The 23,879-nt window shown below is 40.4% G+C and overlaps 1 protein-coding gene across 4 annotated transcripts in view; it reads left to right on the top strand.

The window, feature by feature from the left end:
* The window catches only part of OSBPL1A (oxysterol binding protein like 1A), a 77,327-nt gene that overhangs the window by 17,001 nt on the left and 36,447 nt on the right, over positions 1–23,879 (top strand). For 2 of the 4 annotated variants that reach the window (XM_036404641.2, XM_036404640.2), the window contains exons 8-16: positions 969–1,113; positions 1,855–1,922; positions 2,003–2,047; positions 3,435–3,508; positions 3,588–3,651; positions 4,567–4,668; positions 6,119–6,241; positions 8,000–8,081; positions 10,690–10,796. In XM_036404641.2, coding sequence (XP_036260534.1) covers positions 969–1,113; positions 1,855–1,922; positions 2,003–2,047; positions 3,435–3,508; positions 3,588–3,651; positions 4,567–4,668; positions 6,119–6,241; positions 8,000–8,081; positions 10,690–10,796 — 810 coding nt within the window. Of the gene's footprint in view, positions 1–968; positions 1,114–1,854; positions 1,923–2,002; positions 2,048–3,434; positions 3,509–3,587; positions 3,652–4,566; positions 4,669–6,118; positions 6,242–7,999; positions 8,082–10,689; positions 10,797–13,029; positions 13,353–23,239; positions 23,332–23,879 lie in introns of those variants that run through there. The other 2 variants (XM_036404653.2, XM_036404648.2) reach the window with 2 other exon arrangements.

Raw genomic sequence — 23,879 nt, 5'->3', positions numbered from 1 at the left:
TAGCATATGCCTAATGTGAGTACTTAAACTGAGTTTCTCAAAAGTTGTCATGCACTGGTGACTCTGGTCTCCTAAGGCTGCTTATCAGTAACTTAGCCTTTCTAGTAAGGCACTCCCATTTGGCTTGTGTGCTTAAGTGGCTGGTAGTGCATGAAATGGTTTGGGCTGGAAGGGACCTCTACAGATCATTCAGTCCAGCCCTCATGTATGCATCCAGTAGCCACATATTTGAGTAGAAGTGTAGAGATGTTTTCTGGTGGTTAGCAGTCTCATGCTTCATGACTCTTCTCTTTGAAGGGGCTAGTTTTCAAAACATTTACGTTGTGTGCAAGTAAAACTCAGTTTGGGTTGGGTTTTTTTCCCCCTTGGTTACATAGCTACTTTTATTTTAATAGATTTAAGAATGCAGCAAAACTGTTTGTATAACAGATTGCCTATCCTAGGAGCTCTAAATGGCCTAGGATATCTGGCATTGAGACTGGCAGATCTGCCACCCTTCAGTACAGAGTTCTTTCTCTCTGAAGCAGGGCGGCTGCACAATTTTTTTCTGGATCAGCACTGGCCTGTGCTAACTTCTGCCTGGGAGTCTTCTATGAAGAACAGCAGATGAACAGCAGATTTTTGACAGTAGAGCTGGGCAGGGCCATTCTAGCATATAAATGACTGGACTGCAGTACTATGCAACTTTCCCTGGCACTGTGCAGTTGAGCAGAAAAATGTGTCCATATTGTACAGCAGAGGTGGAAGGGGTATAGCAAGCAAAACACTGAAGTTCCTTACTCTAGCTGAATGTCTTGTTTGATTGTTGCACTCCTTGCCCTTGTCATAACACTTGCTAAATGCCCTCTTTTTTGCCAGATCTATACTAAAGCAACGTAGTTAGGAACAGCTAATTTTCAAAAGAGAAAATATGGCATCTGGAGAGGGGGGAAAACTGATAAGTAAGCAGAACTTTGTTTTTTTTCCAGTTAAACAAGCGCAAGCCACCTGATATCAACTGTACAGATCAGATGGGGAACACGCCCTTGCACTGTGCAGCATACCGTGCTCATAAGCACTGTGCATTGAAACTTCTAAAAAATGGAGCAGATCCTAAAATAAAAAACAAAAATGGTGAGTACCAAATGGAAAGTATGTTAAATGTTAAAAGGAGACACAAATTCAACATCTTCTGCAAGCTGTGTTACTTACTACGCAGTGTTCAGGGAAAATCTTAGAGTGCTTTACAAGCTTTGTGCCCCTAATAAAGGAAGGCCAACAGTGACTAAATTGCAAGAGGCTGGAGAACTGTAGCAAAATACTTATTGTGTGTGCTTTTATTTTCCAAGCTTACCCCTATCTGGAAAATTTACTGACTGTCTTAACAGTAAAATGTGCCTGGCTTTTGTTTTCTTGATGCTAAACACTGAACACAGGTAACAAAAAAAAAAAAACAAGATTGAAAATGTGCCTGAGATAAAGTGACTTCTCAGAAGGAGGCCTCTAATGAAACCACAAAGAGGAAAACTTGATGCAGATGCTATGCAAACTGTGTTCTTGTCCTTTGTTTAAAGATGCCTCTGTCTTGCTGTTTGTGAGTGTCCTAAACTGGTTTTTATAGCTGGAAGCTAAAACCAAATTTAAATCAGTAAGGGCAAAGGGCTCTCTGTGGTTAGTAGAACTCTGACAAGCAGTGCAGTGCCTTAAAGTTCAATACCTTTTTAGTCTTCTGCCCTAGAGGAGTTGATGTTCCCAATTATAAGTAAGTGTAGATGCTTGAAGGCCAAACTGATGGGTAATGAGTGTCAAATTATTTTAAAGTACATCTAAGTTTATTTGCATCAAATTCTCATGCCTTGTCTTGTTACTAAACAGATCAGACACCCCTTGATCTAGCCCAAGGTGCAGAAATGAAACTGATACTGGCAGGTAAAACTGGAAAGGTAGGAACTTTTGTATCAATTTAAAATGCCAAGGCTGTCTAGTTGAAGCTGTTCCTATATGAGCTTTAATTTCTGTGCAGGTTATCAACAAACCCCTGAGGCGATATGAAGGTCTCCTGTGGAAGGTATGGCTTATTTCCCTTTCTAAAATAGCTTGTAAGATTTCAAAATATGTCCTTTTTCTATATTTCAGTGATAACTGATGAATGAAAGGATTTTTGAATAGTAATTTTGCCTAATATTTATAGATGGGCTGGCTGAGTGGAGCAGCTACCAGATTCATGGTACTGTGATCTTAACCTCAGTCACCAAAATCTTTATTTCTTGGTAATCTTTGTGGCAAAGCTGCACTGTGATAAGGCTTTGTTCCTTTTGTGTGGGCAAAATGCTTTTTCTTTCCTCAATAGATGACTTTGATAATCTCTGACTGATACATTTGTCTTTAAGAAACTGTGACTAATATTTTGCCATCATCTTCTGAAAATTTTAAAACTTAGTGGGAAGATGGCATTCAAAGAATTTAAAGCTCATTTTGCTGTGTTGCTCAAGTGAATCTAAGGTCTACACGAGTGTTTAATTCTTTGCTTAATGATATCTTTAAAGTTTTCTTCAGTGTAAATTTTCCTATAATACAGTTGTAATATAAGGAACTGTTCATAAAAAAGAACTGTGTGCTAGAGCTTGATAATGATAAAATGTTGTCGTTGGAGATGTCAGTGTGTTTTGTTTCTCATTTGATTTAATAAAATAGAATTGTGTGGTGACCAACAATTCCTGTAATATTAAAAAATACAACACTTTAATATTTCAGTCCTTACTGAATAGCAGGTTTAACTTTTATCTTTAGGTGGTTCCAAAAACAAGAGTAGTGATGCAATTGTAAAATACTCGCAGGTTGCAGTGATCATCAGGATATGAAGAACCTAAAAGGTTTTTGTAATGTTTACTAGTTTTAAGTGTTAAGGAAGCTTCTCTGCCTGACCATGCAGGAGTCACTCTGTCCATCACACTTCTTCCATCAGAGACTTTTAATTGCTGGGACTGAAGCCCCTCTGCAGCTGGTGTCTCCAGGGAGTTTACAGGTGCCCAGCTTAGCTCCCTAAACTCCCTACACTCAGACAAGGTTTCCTTACCAGCTTGACCCTTGGTTTCCTATAGCTGACTGTCAGATGTCTGGATCCTTACTTTAATCATTGTGCAATAACAAGATAGCAGCTTGAGCTGGTGCCTCTGAGGAGGTACCCAAACGAAGGAGCCCCTGGGTTTTTCAGCCCTTGCAGTCTAAGTGTGTGAAAGTCTGGAGTCTTCCTGCTGAGTCCTCAGCTCCTGACACCACAAAGTCCTTGTGGCTTCGGCTAAGCCAAGGGTCATTGCCTTGGCTTCATGGTCTCTTGCCTCAGGCTCCTACCACCCAGAGCTCAGTTCTGCAGCTCACACTGCAGCTGCATACTGAGCTCTCTGTACTAAAAGTATTCTGTTGAGCTTACCTAGCCTTTTTTTTTCCTCTTTTAGAGCTCTCGATTTTTTGGTTGGAAGCTCTACTGGATAGTTCTAGAACATGGAGTGCTTTCCTGGTATCGGAGACAGTAAGTTCTGTGATTAAATTTCTGAACATCAGTTTAAATAATTCCTGTCTTCTTCACTAAATCTCTTCTTCTTTCAAAGAGCTGATGCAGTGAATAATGATCATCGTCAGGGGTGCAAGCATCTAACACAAGCTGTCTGCACGGTAGGAATGTGTTGTAACTACTGAGTTGTTTTTTTATGTTCCATTGTATTCCATTCCTGGTTAATGAAAACTTCTGCTGGATTGGTAACCCTGATCTTTGTTATAAAACAGGGAGAAAGCTTGTGGTGTTGAAAGAAATGCTTGTTCCTGTCCAGCAAAGTGTTCTTTTATGTAAAGTAGCCATAAAGCTCCCTCACTGCTTTCTAAAGCATTGAAGATTTAGACACACAAGGTATCCTGAAAGCAGACCGGGTCAGTTTGAAACATGTGATCTGGAATAGCCAAAGCTCCAGTTCCTCTTTAGCTGTCTCTGGCTGCTTGTGACAGATTGCATAACTTAAGCTGATCTCAGTTGAAAGACTAAAAAGTCTTGAAGGTGATGTTTGGAAAACTTCCCTGATTTCTGTTATGCTTGTGGGACTCCATCTTGGAAGGGGTGAACAGCGAAAACAAAGGCCAGGTGTCATTTATAATGCCCAGCAAGATGAAGTGTTTAAGAAAAATGCATTTAAGATAATTTCTATAACTGCCCTATCCTAGTTTTGCACCACAAGTTCAGTTAAACTGCACTTATATATGCACTCATATTGTATGGAAAAGTGACTTGCTTTTCAGTGTCTACAAATTCCTTAATATTGGTGATCTTGAACCGTTGCTGAGGTTTTGTCTGAATCAAGTGGTGCAAATAAATGCAAATATGATATTTAACCATAAGAACCTCTATGTTGCTATTAATAACATAATTACACACTTTGGAAAACTGTTCTGACCAAGGTTTTTATAAATTACAATTACTTGGATCAAAGCTGCGGCAAAAACTACTGAGTTAAGCATAATTTTATACTTTGCATACACTTCTTTTTTTTTCTGGCTGATTCATTATACTAATTTTGTTTTTTCTCCACTTTGCTCTAGGTAAAATCAACAGACAGTTGCTTCTTTTCTGTCAGGTGTTTTGATGACACTGTTCATCGTTTCAAGATTCCAAAAAATAACCTTCCTTCTCAAACAAGAGAGGTAATAATGACTCTTTATCAAAGGCATTAAAATATAGTAACTTCCATAATTAATAATTTGCATACTACTTGGATGCATTAGTAGCAGCGTATTTCATATTTTGATCGTCAGGACTTGGTAACATTGCTGCGGATATTAAATCTTTTAGCGTGGTTACAGATTAAACAGCAAAAAATCAGCCCATTGTAATTACTTCTTCTTTAAAATAAGTGCTACCTTGTTTTCCAGCTCTGTGCCCGCATTATGTGCCCATTATCTAACTTCCTGTTCTTCATTCACTTCTCTGTGTGGTAAATTTCTGTTGGAACCTCCTTCTGTTGAGTTTTCATAGTTCATTATCCCAAACAAAAGATGCTTAATGGTACAGTCTACTCTTAACCATACTCCCAGATGATCTAATAAACTGTATTTTCTCAAAAGGTGGCTCTGAAACAGTTTTGGGGCTATTTGTAGTACATTCACTGTTGTGCTTCTGCAGGTGTACTAACTAGAAATGGAGTTTGGGTGGAGGCAACTGAAGTTCTGTGTCCAGTTTTGGGCTTCTCACAGCACGAGAGATACAAACATACTAAAGAGAACCTAACAAAGGGCCATGGAGGTGATTGAAGGGATCAGAGCATCACTTTTACTAGGAAAAGCTGAGAGAGCTAGGACTGCTCAGTCTGGAGAAGGGGAGGCTCAGGGAAATTTACCTATGTTTGTAAATGCCTGAGGAGAGGTGCTAAGGGGGACAGAGCCAGGCTCTTTTCAATGGTGCCAGGTGACAGGACCAGAGGCAATGGGCACAAACTGAAGCAGAGGGATTTCTCTCTGAACATAAGAAAAAAGTGTGAGGGTGGCCATGCCCTGGCACAGGGGGCCCACAGGAGTTGTGGAATATCCATCCTTGAAGATTTTCAAAAGCCAGTTGGATGTCCTGGTCAACCCAGCTCTAAGTGGGCCTTCTTGAGCAGAGGGGTTGAACTAGATGGCCTTCAGAGGTCCCTGCCAGCCTCAGGCACTCTGTGATCCAATGAACAGGAGAAGAATCTACCTCTTAATTATAAGAGTGCTTGAGGTTTTGTGCGCAAAGTTTGTCACGCATAAGAAAGCAGACTTTGTCACAGGGACCTTGCTCTCTGAACAGAAACCCAAAGATGCAAAATATATTCCCTATGGTCTTTTAATTAATAAGATTTTTTAATGTGACCTTGAATAGACTGAGGCATGGGTTACATTTGTGCTTAAGGGTTAATAATAAGTTAAGTCTGTGGTACTCTGCCTACAGAGTATTTCATCTGCAATACATGTTACATTTTCTAGCAAACCATATTTTGCCTATTGAGACGTCTCATTTTACTAATGGCTATCTTATTTATATAAAGAGAAAAATTTGTTGTTCTGCTTACATGATCCTTTGTTTTGGGGATGACCTTTGAAAAGTTTATTAGCTCTGTTTTTTCCTTTCCAGAGTTGGCTAGAAGCAATAGAGGACCACTCTGCATATAGCACTCACTACTGCACACAGGAACAGCTAAGTAGTGATGATGAAGATGATGCAGTATCTGTTACAGACCTACAGGACACTCTAAAAGTATGTACTGAATACTTGACCTGGCTCATGCATTTGGGCAGTTGTAGATTAGCCTTGTTTTGTGTTAAAATACTTCAATATACCTTTGACTAAAAGTGATGATTCTTCCCATGGATGCACTTGTGTTTGCACTGCTTGCTGTCATGTATTCCTGCTCAGACTATGTGGCTAAGATGACATGTTTATCATAGCTAGAGGGCTGTGATTTCACTTTTGCCAGCACTACTGTAAGATAGAAAACTGCTTGAGAGTTTCAGCCAGGAGAGGGAGCCTTGTGTACTCGGCTTGTTATCCTCCAGTCCCGGTGTCACCAAAGCTAACCCACATCGAGTTCTGCCTCTACAGAACAGGCAATGAAGTGTTTTAGAAACGATCTTTTATCTCCTCAGATCACATCAGATGCATTGTATAGTGACTGCTCATATCTGCAATGGAATTGAGTAGTCTTTGGTAATTCTAACATTGGTAATTCAGCCTGTGATTCTTGCTTTTTGCTATATGTGTACTGCTAAAACCTTCTATTTTAATGGAAGGTTGATGCTGCAGTGCAAAAATCTTCATGTGGCTAAACTCCAAGCAGCTTGTACCATTCCTTTTAGTACAAGAACATGAAGTAGCTCATGGCACAGCAGAGGTGGGAGGATAACTGGCACTGGCAGTCCCTAGCAGCCTACAGAGTATGGTATTATTTAATAGATAACAGTGCACTTGAAGCCCAGAAGACCAGCTGCATCCTGGGTCACATCAAAAGCAGAGTTGCCAGTAGGGCAAGGGGGCAATTCTGCCCCCCTCTTCTGCCTTCATGAGATCCTCACCTGGAGTGCTGCATCCAGCTCTGGGTCCTCAGCACAAGAAAGATGTGAGCATGTTAGAGCAGGTCCAGAGGAGGGACACAAAGGTGACCACCAGGAATGAATAAACACCTCTCCTTTGAAGACAGGCTGAGAGAGCTGGAGAAGCAAAGGCTTTAGGGAGACCTCACTGTGGCCTTAATGGTGGCTTATGAAAAGAGAGGGAGTGACTTTTTACACAGGCCAACTGTGTAGTAGTGATTACACACTAGATGTAGTTGTGATAGTATAAGTAGGAAGAGGAGAGATTTCGTTTAGATATTGGGGAGAAATTCTTTACTGTGACGATGGTGAGGTGCTGGAACAGGTTGCCCGGAGAAGCTGTGGATGCCCCATCCCTGGAAGTGGTCAAGGTCAGGTGGGATGGGGCTCTGAGCAGCCTGGGCTAGTGGAAGGTGTGGATGGCCAGGGGCTGGAGCTAGATGATCCTTAAGGTCCTTTCCAACCCAAGCCATTCTATGGTTTTATGATAACTGTCTCCAGGTTTGAATGCGGGCTTGAAATGTGATCTTGGGGCTGGTTTCTGCATGTCACTATACTTGCCATTTATCAGTTAACCTATGAATGTGCTTATTTTGTCCTTAAGTTTCTAAAAGAATAAGCACTTGCTCTTCCCAGATTTTTAAACTGCTCAGTAAAGAATGAGGTGAATAGCAAAAGTGGCACATACAACAAATTTGGCTGGGGTTGACTTGCTACATTAAATTAAAGAAAATTTAGTCAGTGATAAGATGTTCATAAATACTCTGTTTGCTTTTGTGTCTTGAAGGTAGTGTAAGTAATTTGCTTCAGTTTTAATATATCAGTCTCTGGGCTGTCCAAATTTTAAAATTTCACTATAATAAAGTAAACATACACTTTCCTTAGAACAAGGTACTTCTGAATTAGCTATCCTTGTTTTTTTCAGAAAGCACAAGTGTGCCAACAAAGACTCAGTAAAGAGGTTTCAGACTTCCTTGCAATGGTTAAATCTTTGGATGCTACAAAAGGTAAAGCTGATTAATTTAAAATGTAGTTTGTTACCAAGAAACTAATTTTTTCTTTTTAACAGGATGCTTTTATTTCCCCAAAATCAAATTTTCAGGAGCTTGAAAATGGAGGACAATTTTCCCCATGAAAAAAGATTCAAATAAAGTAGCATTACAGTAATTGCTAACAATTAAGATTTCAGATTTGGAGAAACAACTAAGAAGTATGCTGATTGAAAGAAATTTTATTAGCAGCTGTAAATGCAGTGAAACTGCTTCTAGCTGTAGTCCTTATTGAATAGTATCATAAAAATATAGCACAGGGGTCTGCTTTCAAGGGTTTTTTTTTTTTTAAAATCTGTGGTTGGTAGCTTGTTGTAGTGCATAAGTGTCTCTTCACAGGTACAAAGAGCAGTGAAATCACAAAACTATACAGAGAACTGGAGGCATGATATGATGGGACATATTCCACAGATTTTGCTATGACTTTTATGCCAGATTTGAACTTCTCAGGTTTCATTTCAAGTTATAATTCTTAACACGTACTTAGATTTTTGCAGCATAACTGCTAAAATATATCACGGGCATCAAGATGCTAGAGATTTGTCCTTGTTTTATTAAATGCCTTAAACATGTAGAGAAGTTGTTCATGTATTAAACACACAAAGGAATTTTGTAAGAACATCTAACTGTTGGTCCTTTGGACCTGAGTCCTAGTTATATATTGTGGCTAAAATTTTGTAGCTCAGATTAGAGAACAGTTGTTTGTCTATACAGATCCCTAGTCTGTAGTAGAATACTAGTTTTGAGAATTAAAAATGTATTTCATCCCTGTGCCTTTCCAAAAGAAGGCTAAAAATACAGCTTTTTCTCCACATGCTAATGAGGTAAGTTACTCTGTGATGTTACACTGTCTTTTTCATAAACTGAATTTTTACCAGATTTTTATTTCACAAGGCTAAGGGACATTTCATAATGTATATGTCTTATTGTGAAGCCTTTGTAATTACTGTTACAGTAAAACAGATTTTTTCACAAAAAACCCCAGTTTGAAAATTAGTAAAAGGTGGATAAATTCCCTTTGGTAGCTATAGAGGCAGTTTCCCTGATTCTGTAGAAAAAGTGAGGTTCTTTTTTAAAGAAGAAAAACATTTTTTAAAGGAAATACACAACTTAAACAACCAATACCCATAGTAAAGCAAAAGCAGATTCCATTCCTAGAAACTACTAGTCTTGGCCAATAGCAGTAATAAGTTCCTGTTTTCCTTCCAAGGGATGTTTGTAACTTGCTAGGTCAGTGAACTGTTTCTGGAATCATGTGCAACTTCTGTAGGTTGCAGCAGAGAGAACTGCTCTAGTTCTCCCATTGTTGTGGTATTTTTAAAGTATTTGAATCCTCTGGCTCCAGAAGAATGCAAATTTCTGAGTTAGAAACCCTTCTTTGTGGAGTTTTCCCTAAATTGGTTTGAGTAATATAAAAATGGCTATGTTGGCACCTGGTGTTTGAAATTCTCTCCCTGTTTCAACATGCTATTCTGAGTCCAGAGACTTGGCATGCCGTTCTGAATCTTTGAGACTTATGCATCTTGTATATTACAAATAAAGATGTCTCCTGCACTCAGTGTGCTGCCCCTCCTTCTAGAGGCACTAGCTGTTCTTAGCAGCTGCTGGAAGAGTCAGTTTGAGTCAGTGGTGAGCTCTGGTTTCAGAGACCACAATTAGTGTGTGGAAATGTACTGTATCTTGTCTGGCATAAGCAGTATAAGTTGAAAAATAAACTCAGGTACTGTCACTGATGGACCTCTTAATCTTCAATGGTGTGACATCAGCTTGAAGCACCTGGGTTACTAAATGGTGTCAACTGATCCTGGAGTCTACAGGCACTAAATGTTGCAATTATTTTAATTTCAACAACTATGCTTCCTGAGAAAATTACTTACTTGATTTCCAAGGAATTGCTGCACATCAGAAAACTTCACAGGTTGACTCCAATCATTTCTACCAGCTGATTGAGTTATGATTTCCTGCTGGTTCTAGACATGCAGTTCCTTCTGTAAATGGTCATAGAAGTCAGGATGTGACATGACAAGCTGTACTACTTACACGAGTCCATGAAAATAAAGTCTTCCCCTTTAATTGTTCAGTGTACTTGTAGTTACAATTCAATCTATTTTTCTCAAACCTAAATTTTCAGCTGCACTGAGCACTGTGGTAAGCTCTTTCTCTTCTATGTAATACATGGCAGAAGGCAAAAAAATCTACATTTTGCACTTCTATTTATAGTAAACCAGTGCAGAATCCTTTTTATTTAAATTCTGTCACCTGAAGCTTTAAAATGTAGAAAGTGGTTAAAAGGAGTTTGTTGCTAGTTCCTTTCCCACTGTCCTGCTGCCATGGCTTACTGCCTCTACTTTCTAAACCATGCTGAAAGAGAAACTCAATCTATTCTTGTGCCTCTTATACCAGTAGGGAAAGGATGCAAAAAAAACCCTCCCACAGATCTTGCAATGCACCAGCCTTCCTGTAACATGTGAATGTTATGTCTGTATTACTTAGAGGAAAAAATAATTACAAGAATCCTGACATTTACAATGTCCTTCTAACATTACTAATATTTTTGTGCTTTCAGGAATATCTTCTCCCCTCCTGCAGAAAGTTGATGTGGTCTCTGAAGTATCCCAGGAAACGTGTGAGGCTCTGGCTGAGTGCCTTAACCTGTTCACAAAGCAAGAAGGGGTATGTGTTGTGCTGCTTGGGGCTATAAAGGGTTTAACAGCTTAGCATATTTGTCTAGTTCCCTGTTTACCTGTTACAAAAATAAATACACAAACCCATACCACTTCATGTTGCTGATAAGCTGTCCTTTTGCATACTGAATGAGACAAAAAATTAATCTTCTAGAGAAAGACTAGGTATATGCCTTTGCAAAAGGATGTCTTAGTATTTGGGTGTTCAGAAAAGAGACATTTTGGTTACAAGCTATTGCTTGCAATGTTCAAACTGAATGCTTGAATTCAATAAAGCTGTTGCTTTGCTGATTTGAAGGTCAAAATATTGAGAAAATTAGGTTTTGGATTTTTTTTTTTTAGTTTCTGCTAGCTAACTGAAGTGTTGAACAATATTGCTTCTGAATTTGTTTTCAGACCATGTGCTTGGTGGGTGTGCAAATGCTATTTGTTGAACTTCTGGCTTTCCCAGTAACAAATATCTTGTATAGTGTTAAACATAATGCAAACACTTCAATTTGGGAATATATGTCAAATTCACTAGTTCCTAGAGTAGGAGAGCTGGTATTTTTCTTCCTTCTTGACAATACTCTAGTACCATGGAATAAGCTTGTCTTCCTGTACTGTGGTAACTGTAATCCCTGGGTTAGGCTCTTACTCTACTGACTTCAGTAAGCTGTGTTCCAGAATGAGGTTTGTGTTGGTGCTGCTTGTCTTCCAGTTATTTAACAGTGAGCTACAAACACTGGCTCCATTGTCTAGGTTTGGTTTTTTTTTCATTCCTTTCCAAGTCCTTTGTTTCCAGTCACGAGTCTTTTAGACTTACTTAAGTTCTAGCAGAGTGGAACAACCATTGCTTTTTTTTTCACATTGAGTTTTTTCCTTAAGAAAGTCTGATATTAAAGTTGCCAGCTTCACTTGCGGATGAGGGGGAAATTGTTACAACAGTGGGTGTATAGTGTTAGTTAGTATTCCTTAATTGTGTTGGCATCTTGCTTCAAGCCAGACTAAAATAGCTTTCCAGAGTGGTGTATGGCAAAACATATGGTGAAATTGTAATGTCACCTTACTTGAACTTGAATAGTCTCTGTAGGTGTAATAGAGGCCTTATTTTAATCTGGAAGCACATAGATTTGGGCACAGAGGGATAGGCTGAGGTGTGAACTTGTTTTTCCACCATAGCTAGTGAAATCAGTTGGTCATGACAGGGAGAAGATATGATCCTGGAGAATTTTTTTTTCTTGGTATTTTTAAACTTCAAACTACTAAGTTCAGAAATATAGTGCAGGCTTTTTAAAATGCCATAATCTCTTCCTAAGACTTGCAGCTTTCCAAGAAGCTGCACTCATTGATCATTACTGTTCTTAAACCCACAGCATTTGGCTTTGTTGTCCGTTATAAGTCAGGGCCCTGGTTTTTTGCTGCTCAGGGTTGATTTCAAGACTGTAGCTTTGTTGGCATTTGAAAAGCAATATATTTATAACCTTGCAGTCGTATTGTGCATGTCCCATGAAATCCAGTTATCTCTAAAATTAATGTTTTCTCAAGCCTGGTGCCTTTCTATCTTTCCTCTTTAAGGAGAATTCTTTTTCCCTCTAATTTAAATTGTCAGCATACCAGAAGCTACTGCTTGACTTATGAGGAGAGGCTCCTCACTTCAGTAAGGATAACCACAGTGAACGCACTTTATGCTCTCTAGAGGAAACTTTATTTAGTGTTACTTATCACTGTGCTTTGGCAATTGTAGCATAATCGCGCAGTCCGCAGATGAAACTGCTAACGCAGCACTAAACCAGCCAGCTTCAGCCGTCTTCCACTTGCGCTAGAAATGGTGCATGAATCTCCGATCGCTCCGTCTGCCCGCCGCTTCTCCTTCCCCGCGGTGCCGCCGTGCGGGGCTCGGCGTGCGCGGCGGGGCGGGGGCGCTCCGGGCGGCCGCGGGGAGCGCGGCGCGGTGCGGGCTCCGTGCGGCCGCGGGGGCCCCGCGCCGGGAAAGGCGTGACCTCCCCGCTCCGCACGGCGGGAGCGGCTGTGACGCCGCAGAGCCGGGAGCGGGGGGCGGGGGGAGCTTCCAGAAATAACCCACTGCGGCGGGACTCCGTGCGGGGCGGCCCCGCACGGCTCGGGAGCCCGCACAGCCCGCGGGCCGCCCCGGGAGCCGCGGCGGTGAGCGCCGGGCAGCGCCCGAGCCCGGCGGCGGGGCGGGGGCGCGGCAGGGGCGGGCGCGCTCCCTCTGTCAGGCCATTTTTAGCCGGGCTGGGAGCCGGCGTGGCCGCCCCGCCGTTTGGGGCTGGTTTCCTGCTCCTTCTCCTCCTGCGCCGCCGCCCCGCGCCCGGAGGAGCCCGGCGGGAGCGGCGTTGAGCGGAGCCGCGCCCCGACTACGCGGGGCGGCCGCGACTTCCCCGCCCCGCCCTGCGCCGCGCCGGGGCGGCCGCGGAGCCCGCGGCGTGTGGTGCAAGGTGAAGGGGCCGCCCGCGGCGTGTGCCCGCCCGGCAGGTGCTGCCGCCGCTGCTGCTACAGCCGGGGCGGCTTCCCTCGGAACGGCGCTGCTCAGAATCGTCCCGCGGTATGTCACGTTCGTGATGGGCTGGGGGCTGCTCTCTGTGCCTCTGTTTCCTTCTTGACATTGGGATGAACCCGTCAGTGTCAAACAAATGCGAGCACAGATACTTTTTGCCAAATAGTTAAAACATGCGAAGGGAAAAGGGAATGTAACTTGGTTGCTTTAATCTGAGTACATACTGGGGCGTTGGTGTCGGAGCCAGCCTGCACAACTTGAAACGTTTTCTGCAGTGACTTTGGCACAAGGTTAGTAAGTAGTGTTTCAAAGCAGGATTTGCCTTGGACTATTTCTAGCAAATATCAGAACCTACAAACCACATGCAGTTTGATTCTAGTAGTTTTTGCATCCTGAGTTATTTTATGTAGTTGTAGGAGGAGTTGAACTTAAGGTTCTTTTCACAGTATTCTCTCTGCTAGATTTTCTGAATGAGTTTAAAATTCATCTCTAGTACTTGAATTACCTGTACTGAAGCAGTGTGAAATTGATAGAAAAAAATTATTTATTTAAAGAAATTGGCTTTTCCTCTTTTTTGCCTTGCTTCTTCACTAACCAGTGCTTAGGTAAAGTGTGTAGATGAGTATCTTGACTCTTAAGTTTCACTTTTACCATCAAGGGTTATATGTAACAGTAAATTAAGAGCTGCATGAGTGTAGAACGTGTAGTAGTTGTAAGCTGGTTTCATTTGTAGTCTGTTTGTGGCTTTGATCTTCAGCCTTTGCAGTTGTCATTCTTTCCAGTTTGTTTTTGTCTTAAAAAGGGGACTTGTTTACAAGCTGGTGAAAAGCCTTAGCTGATGAGATAAGGAATACAGGAAAGGTTTCTTCACTTTTTGCATTAAATGAGTTGTATATTTCAGCTATAAAGAATTTGCCATAACAAATTAAGCTTGTCACTTCCACAAAAACTTTTTAATGTCAATATACTGTGGGTCATAGTCCTTGAACTTAGTTATCTTTACCATGGCGTAATGTGCTATCTCTTGTATGTACATCCTGTAAATAAAAAATGTGCACACAGTTCAACTGGTAAATACCAGTCTCTGGAAGATCAGTGCACTGCCTTAGTTTATTTCAGATTTCTTGGAAACATAATTGAATGTTAGATGTGTCTCTGTGTGTTCTTGTGAGTGAATGCTTGCATGCTCTCTGGCATATAAATAGTTGTCTTTAATATATTTCTGATTTGTCTTCTGGGAGACAGGTATGAGTATGGCTGTTATCACTTAAACCTCCTTCCTACCTTACTGTGTTGTGAATGAAGAAGGTGCCTGTAGGCTATGTCCAGATGACTCCTTAATGAGAAATTTTATTATCTGTTTCTTTGTGGGGGTGCAGATGAGAAGAGAAGTGATGAGAACCTGCAGTCAAGGGAGAAATGCTGATAAAGGCACCCTGTGCAAATCTGCTAGAGAAGTCCTGGCATCCATCAGCAGTCCTTTTCTTCCATCTGGCAATATCATCAGCTACATTAACCTCTATAAGGTCTTGGGAGCCTCTGGTGTGTGTGGGAGGGAGAGATGAAGAGGGGTGAGGGACTGAAATAAAATCAGAGAGCTAAAAAAAAGGTTAATGATAAGATTTCTGAGTTAGGTCTAGTAAGGGGATCATGTATTGGTTGGCTTCTGAACTAGACCTAGAACCATAGAATCCATACTCCCTCAGCTGATAAAACCATTGCCTTTGTTTTTCTGATCTTTTCTCTTTGTGTTTTGAAACAAGTAGCTAGCCCTATTTTTTAATTTTTATTCCTTTCAATCACTGGAGCACAGAGGAACTAATGTTGTCCATTCTGTTCAGCTCTTGCTGAAAGTAGCAGAGATCGAGGGAAAACCTCAGTGTGTCAAGGCCTGTAGGCAATGCCCTGAACAACTGGAATGCTGTTCAGGTTGTGTGCTTGTGGAAAGGAGAACAGTTTTCAGACAGCTGATGATTGGACTGAACACAGCAAGAGCTGTTTGGTGTTGAGAGAATCAAGGTGTACCTACATCAAGAAAACCTTTATTTGCTCTTGGTCAGTAACTGACTTGATCCTGTTTCTTCCCTTCTCCTCCAAATGAGTGGAAGTGTACTAGGAGCACCTAGTGCAGCTTGAATCTTGTTTGAAGGTTACAAGTTCATTGGAAGCTTCTCTATGCTCAGATGGGGTCCCTAGTAAAGAATGGTATTTTTCCCTTATGCAAGGAGCATAGGATATAAAATGTTGGGGAATGCTGTATAGGCAGGGTGTATAAGAGAACAAAGCTACTGACAGGAAAGTCATTTGGTTTTTTTCTCCTGCTAGAATGTTGACAGTTCTTTGATTTGTGCTATACTAATTTTTGGGTTCTCTATATGCACATTTTTCATCTGGGCTAAAGCTCTATTGTGAAGATATTAAAGTTGGAGTAACCTGATAGTGAGATATTTGTGAATGGCATAGTGTTCTTCCTTTGAAAGCATTACTTTCTACCAGTGTACTGCAGCCTTGCAGGTATAAAGCCAACTACAGATCTGTGAAGACAATGTCCTTACCAGTAGAGGCAGGAGTTTAGCAAGTCCAAAGTATCTCAGAGGTGGGGGAGTTAAAGAGCATAACTTCTTTTTTCTGAGATTTCCCTAGAGCAGCCAAGATTCAATAGGTCACCAGAGTGGGAAGTGAAGCTAAGCAGCAGCCTTAGACAGAAGCTTTTTAAAATAAGAAATACTGAGTCTCCATTCAGGGGAAAGATAAGTAAATATTACTGCTGTTCTTTTATGAAAGGGTATTATGTGTGTTGACAGAGTGCTTTTTTTGAAGCATTTGATAGGTTTTGAAGCAGTTGGTAAGATCCTTGGGCAAGTGCTATATTGGAAAGGCTTCTGGGTGAAAGATAGTTCTGGCTCACAAAAGGATGCTCAGATGTTACTATAGGGTAAAAGGCAAGTGCTTCTAGTCTTTCTAATACTGCAGGGTCCCAACTCTAGAGACTTTTTTGGTGGGTTTGGGGGTTTTTTTGTTTTCTTATTAGTTTGTTTTCTTCAAGATTGCTGATACAACATATCACCACCTGCAAGAAGGAGGTTGACTTTGAAGTGTACAAAGTGACATACTGACTTGTAGTGACACAGAGACTCTTACTGACCTGTAGCTCAAAGAGTCTGCATGGAAGCTGGTCAGACAGCTTGTCTGAAGGCATTCCCTGCTACTCACTTTGTAGCCCAGCTGGAAGCCCACTGCTAAGCTGTTCTTGCACTTCCCACAGTGGTTAATGCTTGGCCCATAGATGTGTTTTTTGTTGGCGTTTGTTGTTAAGCAGCCTTGTGTAAACTAACTTGGAATCCATTCATGGGCCTCTGGGGAAACACAGTGTAAAAACATACTGGTTTGAAATGAGACTCCTCCTTAATGTGCTTCTGCAGCTCCTGCTCTGAGGTTTACTTCTAAGGTCTTGTGTACCACTTGTTTGAGTACTTAATTTTTAATGCTGAGAAAACAGTCTTAGCTGAGGCTGCAGGGGGAAAAAACTGAGCAGCAATCAAGTTTAATGGAATAGTTCTTGATAGAGTAAGCTTCTCAAATATGAATTAGGAATTCTGTTTTCTATGAATGTATTTGTGAAATTATGCCCTTGTCTCCCAGCTAATGGAGACAAACAGAAAAAGAAATGTATAAGATGGATATTTTCTCAAAGTGTTTTCACTACTTAATGCTATGAGAATATTGTTTGTTTTTTTCTCCTGCTTAGAAAACAAACTGGAGTGAGAAGGGTACACACTTCTATTCCTCTGATGTCATTGTGATGTATCATGGCATGTAAAACTGATCAGCTTGTTTTCCATGATCTGGTTTAATTTGTACCTGATGTGTTTTGGAAGAATGGTTGAAGAGCAGAGTTCTAAAAACTTGTTTGCTCCCAGCCAACCAGTGTATTATCAGTTAAGGACTGGTAACAGTTCAGGAAAAAAATTAGGCCCCAAAAAATCCCAGGAGGCTGAACCTCTATCCATATCAGCATATCTGTTAACTTTGTTTGCTGGGATTTTGCTTGGCAAGTGTGTTAGTTAATTGACTGCAGTCACAATCTGGCTGAGTGGTCTGTTTTTGTGTCTCAGCTGCATAAAACATCAGAACACCAAACTGGATAACTGTGGTCAAAAGCATTTACTAATTCTCTGAAGAGGTATCTTTCTTCTTGACCTCTCTTTCTTGAAACTTGATTTATGAAAAATTAATATATAAGAAAATAAGGCCTCTTGTTCTATGTAAGTCTGATAAAAGCTATTTTGTGAGAGTAATAATTAAAAATAATAATTTCTACACATATGAAAAACCAATTTCATGTAGTCTATCCAGTACTGGATAGTAACACATGCTTTTGGGGGAGACAGAACATTTAACTTTATTATGCATGTATTGTGTGTGAAGCTGTTTTAAAAGCAGTGTTTCTGGGCAGCGTAAGTTACTTAAGGCTTTGTGTCACTTAACAGTTGTTCCATCATCCTAAATTTGTCATGTAGTGAGATTTTTGTATATTTTAGTTTTATTGGTTTCCTTAAACATCAGTGATGCCAGATCTGTTGCCTTATAGGCTAATAAGCTGTCCATGTGTAGCCTGTCCTTGAATAAAGGAGATTGACTGAATCTAAACTTACTTTTCTGATGTTCTTTCTCATTTTTTTAGTTGGCTTATTTTAGTCACTTTGGTTCCATGAAATACAGGGGTCTTCTAGCTATGAAGTAAAAATAAAAAAGGGATGATTTCCATTTAGACAGTATTAGCATTTATGGGGAGGGTGTGTTGTCCATTGTGTTTTGTTTATAACCTAAACTTCACCAGGTCACAGTCATGGTATTTCAACCAGAACTGCTTTTTGCACTTTTTTTTTTATTCTGACTTATTAGAGCTGATACCATTTTTATAATCAGGGTAAGCAATTGTGGAGTTTGATCTCTTGTCTGTTTTTTTTTATCTTGTGTCCAAATATGTACTTGTTGGCCTCCCTCTCACCACCCCCTAGAAAGCCAGTGACTTTAAAAGCTTTATTTGTTTTAATATTAGTATTCAGAAATGTGTTATCTCTGCTTGCCCTGCTGTCCACTGATGAAATGCCTCAGTATAATGCTAGCTGCTGAGTCACTGACAATATCACTAGAATTGGTAAATGGACTGTGTTTAGAAAGCATTTACACCCTGAAAATAAATCACTGGTGTTGAAGTTTTCCTTGAAGGTACATGCCAAGCCTGTTCATAAAGGAATGTTAGTAAACTCCTTCTCTACATTGCTTGTATTGTTCTTAACGTCACTCTCCTTGAAATGCAGCAATAATACACTTTAATAATAAATGCTTTCAGTGTTATGTATAAATGGGAAATACAGGCCTATGCTCTCCAGGTTGGTTGATTAGCACACACAAAACAAATTATGCTCCATTTATAGGGAACTGAATGTTACTGCAAATAAATGGTAAGATAGAGCTCCTCTTACAAACAGAGTGTATCCATTTGTTGTGGACATCCTGATGAGTCCTGTATAAAGATGATGCCTGGCTTTCTAAGCACAGCCCTCATCTGAACATCTTGTCTTTGGGAGTGACACCTGTGATGTGCTTACCTGGCTTGCATAGCTTCATGTTAAGCCATTTGTAAGATAAATGGACTCAGGAGGAATGTTTTCCCTCCTCTCATGCTTGTCAGGGCTACATTATCAATGTTAAAATATGGACATCAATGCAATAACTCTTGGATCCAGCTGTGTTTTCTCTTTTGAATGTGATTATCTCAGTAAGATGTGGTACTCTGATGCTGTAGAGTCAGCTAGCTGGACTTTGGAGATGAGGACTGATGCTGTCTTGTGATACAGTCTCCTAGGTGTGCTAGGAGACTTTGAGAATGGCTTTAGAGCATGCCTATTTGAAGGGGTCTGCAGTGTACTTTCATAATGTAGGGGTACTTTTTAACATAGAAGTAGATTGCAAACTTTTTCATTGGCTTCAAGGAGTTTTATGTTGCCAAAGCTACACAGCTTCCACAACAAAATCTTGTTCAAATATGTTTGACCTTTAAATAGGAATACGGCTTCTTGTTAGTCTTGAAATATAATAGTGGTGCTGTTGCACATCCCTTTTTTTTTGAGTCAAAAACTATGGTGAGAGAACAAAACTACTCTAATCTTCTCTGGAAATATTCAGTGTAAGTGGTCAGAGTATCAGCCTCCAGGTCTTGTGCAGGGCTGCAGCAGCAGAAAAGCATCTGCAGGAACTTGATGGTTTTCCCCTGATAGACATAAACTTATAGGACACCCATAAACAAGGCTTTGATCATTGTGGTGAGGACAAATCTTGAGTTGTCAAGATAGTAGTATACCTCCTCTAGGTAATGTGGTAATCCATGTTTGTCAGTAGTTTATACCTTTTTGGAAATGCCAATATTATTAATTGTGGATGTGTCCTGTGCTATGCATCCAAATTGAATTGTGTGTTTTTCCAGTGAAACACCTTGCTGCAAGGTCAGACAAATCAAATTGAGGTTAAAATGAGCTGGCTGTTTTAGACAGCTGGAAACCTTAGACAGCAGGCATCTGTGCCTATGGATAGCAGAAATCTAGTTTTGTCTGACCTGAATCTCCTTCACCTCTGAAGCGACATTTTCGACTAAGGCCTAAACCCTAATTTCACAGAAGAGCAAAATGGAAATGGTTGAGGTTGGAAGGGACCTCTGGAGGTCCTCTGGTCCACGCCCCTGCTCAATCAAGGCAACCTGGAGCTGGTTGCTCGGGACCATGTCCAGATGACTTTTGAGTATCTCCAAGAATAAAAGCTCTATAACCTCTGTGGGAATCCTGTGTCAGTGCTCTGTCACCATCACAGTGAAAATAAGACATTTTGACAATCATAGAGGATTTCCTGCCTTTCAACTTGTGCTCACTTTTTTTCTCTCCTGCCACTGGGCAGTACTGAGAGGAGCCAGGCTTCAGCTGTTTTCTCATCCTCCCTTCAGGTATGTATATAGATGAGATTTGCCCTGAGCCCCCTCTTCTCTAGTTTGAACAGTCCTTTGAAATACAAATACTTAAGGGGCAGTCCAGTACAGTAGTGTTAGAAAATTTCAAGGAACCATATGTCCAAGATCAGCTGATAATATGTGGTCAGTGCTTTTCTACGATTGTCTTTGTTTACACATGCAATTTAATGAATCTAAAAAATGATATGTCATTCTAGACTGTCAGATTCTGTTTCAGCTTGTAGTGGGGAGAATTTAGAAGTTTAATCTGGGGTCACTTCTTCCTCTGAACTATAGATGCTGCTGGATTCCATATAGGAGAGTAGTAAATAGAAGACTTAACAGTAAATAACTTTGCTGCAATGTTCTTGAAAAAAATTTTTAAAAACTCAAACACAACAACAGTATAAAGTCTCTATCACATAAGGGCAAAAGTGTTTGAGATCATTCATAAGGAGAAAGGATCTGTTCCACTAATGAGAGCATTTGGATTATCTAGTTCTGCACTGAATTTCCGTATTCCAGAGCATATTTATCTGTCTGCTGTAACTGCTGGACAAATGTCTGCATGACTTACTCTAATTTCAGGAAATGTCTTATTAACCTACCCAGGGCCTGGCTGAAGTCTGCTGGCTGTTGCCTGCTTAGGAGTAAGGACAAAAACAGTGTCTCAGAGGAAAATCATTCCTTAGAAGGGGCAATCTTCTTAATGCTCCAAGTCTTATAAAATCTGAAGTAGAAGTGGGATTTTTGCATCTGTATTGGTCTTTGAAGTCTGGATATTTAATATTGGAAATGTGGGAAGAACGTGTTCTGGACTATAGCAGAAACAGCAAAGAATGCTTTCCAAGGTGGATTTTATTTTGAGATAAGAACTCCAGCATTGCATTGTAAAACTCACTGTTGATTTCTGGCCTATGTAACATTTTTTCACATCAATTTGGTTAGTATCCAAAATAAAATAAAAACTGGCAAGTGAGACATCTGAGTTTTTCAGAAATGCAGAACAACTGTACAGGCATGCATGTTTGTTTTGGAATTTCTTCTTAAAAAACCTGTCAGACTTAATGAATGATGAATAATTAACAAGATTCCCAATGCAGAGCTTGTACAACAGATAGCCAGCTTCAAAAGTGTTAATTTTTTTTTAATAGGAAGCTGTTTTCACTCTGAGTCAACAACTGAGTCCAGCAGCACTAGTAAGCCAGTAAGAGCCAACAAAAACATGGCAAAAACGTGACATTTGCTTCAAAAGAGAAAACATTGCATGCATTTGCCATAGTCCAGTTGGGAAGAAGTGTGGGGGAGAGATTACAAAGGGGTTGATCAAAGTAATCAGTGGTGTATATGGAAGAATACTTAAGGGAAGTAGTTAGATCAAAACTGCCTTAAGATCTATTTTCAAAACAGTCCTTAAGAATAAAAAGAAAATGTTTCCTGTATGCATTCTTAAGAGCACTTACATCTTAAAATCTGGTCTCTCTGTGAGACAAGCAAACTTCAAAGATGTCCAGCCTTTCAAAAGGAGAAGACAAAAAATTGTCTCTACTGGATCTGAAAGCACGCAGCAGTATGGTGTTCTGGTTCTGTTGGCATCAGTATAATAGATCAGCTTCAATGAGGCCTTTAGTTTGAGGAAAGTTACTTGTGGCATATTCCTCTGAGAACATAAACTCACTTAAACTCACTGGGGCAGCAAAATATCCTTGGGGTGTGGTTTTTCTTGGTAATCGTGTAAGTCTGCAGCTCAAAGCGTGCTTCCCAAATGCGTGCATCGCTCAGATGTCATTGACTCCCAGCTTGTTTTGGCATTAGTACTGGCAAGAGTGAATGGCAGCAATATTTAATTTCAGCATTACTCAGAATAGAAACAATACTTCACAGAAAATGACAAAATCAGAAGGTTTTTTCTTTGAAGTCCTGATATTTGACTAATCAGTATTATAGTACTGGAACTCAAGTAGGGACAGAATGGGCTCTGGAGACTGGCAACTTCTGCAGCTCTCAAACCTAAGTAGACCTCATGACATTTATCAGATTACAGTTAAATCGTTAAAGTAAAATGGGAAAAACAAATACATTTGAGAGGAAGACTTGGAATTGCCATTGAGTCTCACTTTAGAAACAGGCCAGAAAGAGCTTTTTTAGGTCTTGACTGTGCAGAAACACTTTGAAGAAAGCAGTTTCTCTGATAGAAAAGTTTAAATCCAAGATTTTAAGCCAAAACCAACTTTCTAATCTGCAATCAGCTATTAGTCTCTGCAGTTTGCTCATGTGCTCTTAGACAGGTTCCTGGCTGGGAACTGCGACATTCTCCACTGGTTAAAATTGCAGTGCTTCAGCAGCCTCTGAATAAACAGACTTTGACATAGCCAAATGTGGAAACAGGAGAGGGGAAGGAAGGCAGCAAGGTCCGTGTTGAGGAGGAAGTGTTAGCGTCTTAAGAGGGAAAGGTGGGAGGCAAACAGTCCTTGTCCCTAGCATGTGGCTAGTTCAGAAACTGTTATTCCCAACAGTTTTGAATTATGAGTTTTTATATTAGATATGTATGCTGGGAGAAGGCTGCTGCGTGCTCTCAGCATCTCTGGCTTTGCTCTTGAATATCAGTTCTCTTACAGCCTAAATGTCTGCCTGAGTTCACATGATCCTGCCAAAGTAAGAGTTCCTTCTGTGCGGATAGCATGGCTTTTGCTTCCACTGGTGCTTCTGCTGTATTTTTCTAAGTTTTATGATCATACCTGATCCTTTCCTTCATCAGCAGAGTTTAATTATATTAATAAATCAAATATAGGGAGATACTACAACTCTGTGCTCAGAAGAATGAAATGACCATTCCAAATCAGCCCTGCTAAACTCGTCCTCTTGAACTTTGATGTGAATGTTCGTGGTTGACTAACAATGAACTCTTGTGTTCATCTGGGGAATGACTGAGGCAGTCGTATGACTTGTTCTACAAAGTCTTTGCTTTCCTCTATAGACTTCGAGTTGGGATGTAAGAGACCAGATTACCAGGACTTTAAATTGGTATGTATGGGGTTTGGTTGTGTGTATGTGGGTCTTTCAGCCTTTGTACAAAAAGAAACTGTATTGGTGATGTTTTCTGTATATGGGTCTGAAAGCAAGCCAGCTGTTATGTTTGCCTCCAGGTGTGTTTTCTCTTTTGAATATGATGATCTCAGTAAGATGTGGTACTCTGATGCTGTAGAGTCAGCTGGCTGGACTTTGGAGATGAAGACTGATGCTGTCTTGTGATACAGTAAATAACCATTTGCCTATCACCAGTGAGCTCAGCTTACCTCCTTGATTAAGTGATCACATCTTGTTTTGCTTTTCAGTAGTTGCAGTAGCAGTAGTTTAAGTCACTTTCACTTTCTATCTATGCTGGATTTAGGTGTGATAGATCTCTGAAGCTGGGTAACTGACAGGCTTATGGCACAGAGAGGGGGAAAACCTGAGCAAGAAGTAATGGCTAAAGTAAATCATGACCTATTTTGGATCAGTCTTCTGTTCCCTGGGAAAAGCCCAGGCTGTGTTGAAGTTTATAGGAGCTGGTTTACTCCAGCAAATGAAGA

The sequence above is a fragment of the Molothrus ater genome, chromosome 1, assembly GCF_012460135.2.
Source record: "Molothrus ater isolate BHLD 08-10-18 breed brown headed cowbird chromosome 1, BPBGC_Mater_1.1, whole genome shotgun sequence".
Taxonomy (NCBI): Eukaryota; Metazoa; Chordata; class Aves; order Passeriformes; family Icteridae; genus Molothrus; species Molothrus ater.
The sequence above is the reverse complement of the archived record's forward strand: the minus strand, read 5'-3'. Positions and strand labels throughout refer to the sequence as shown.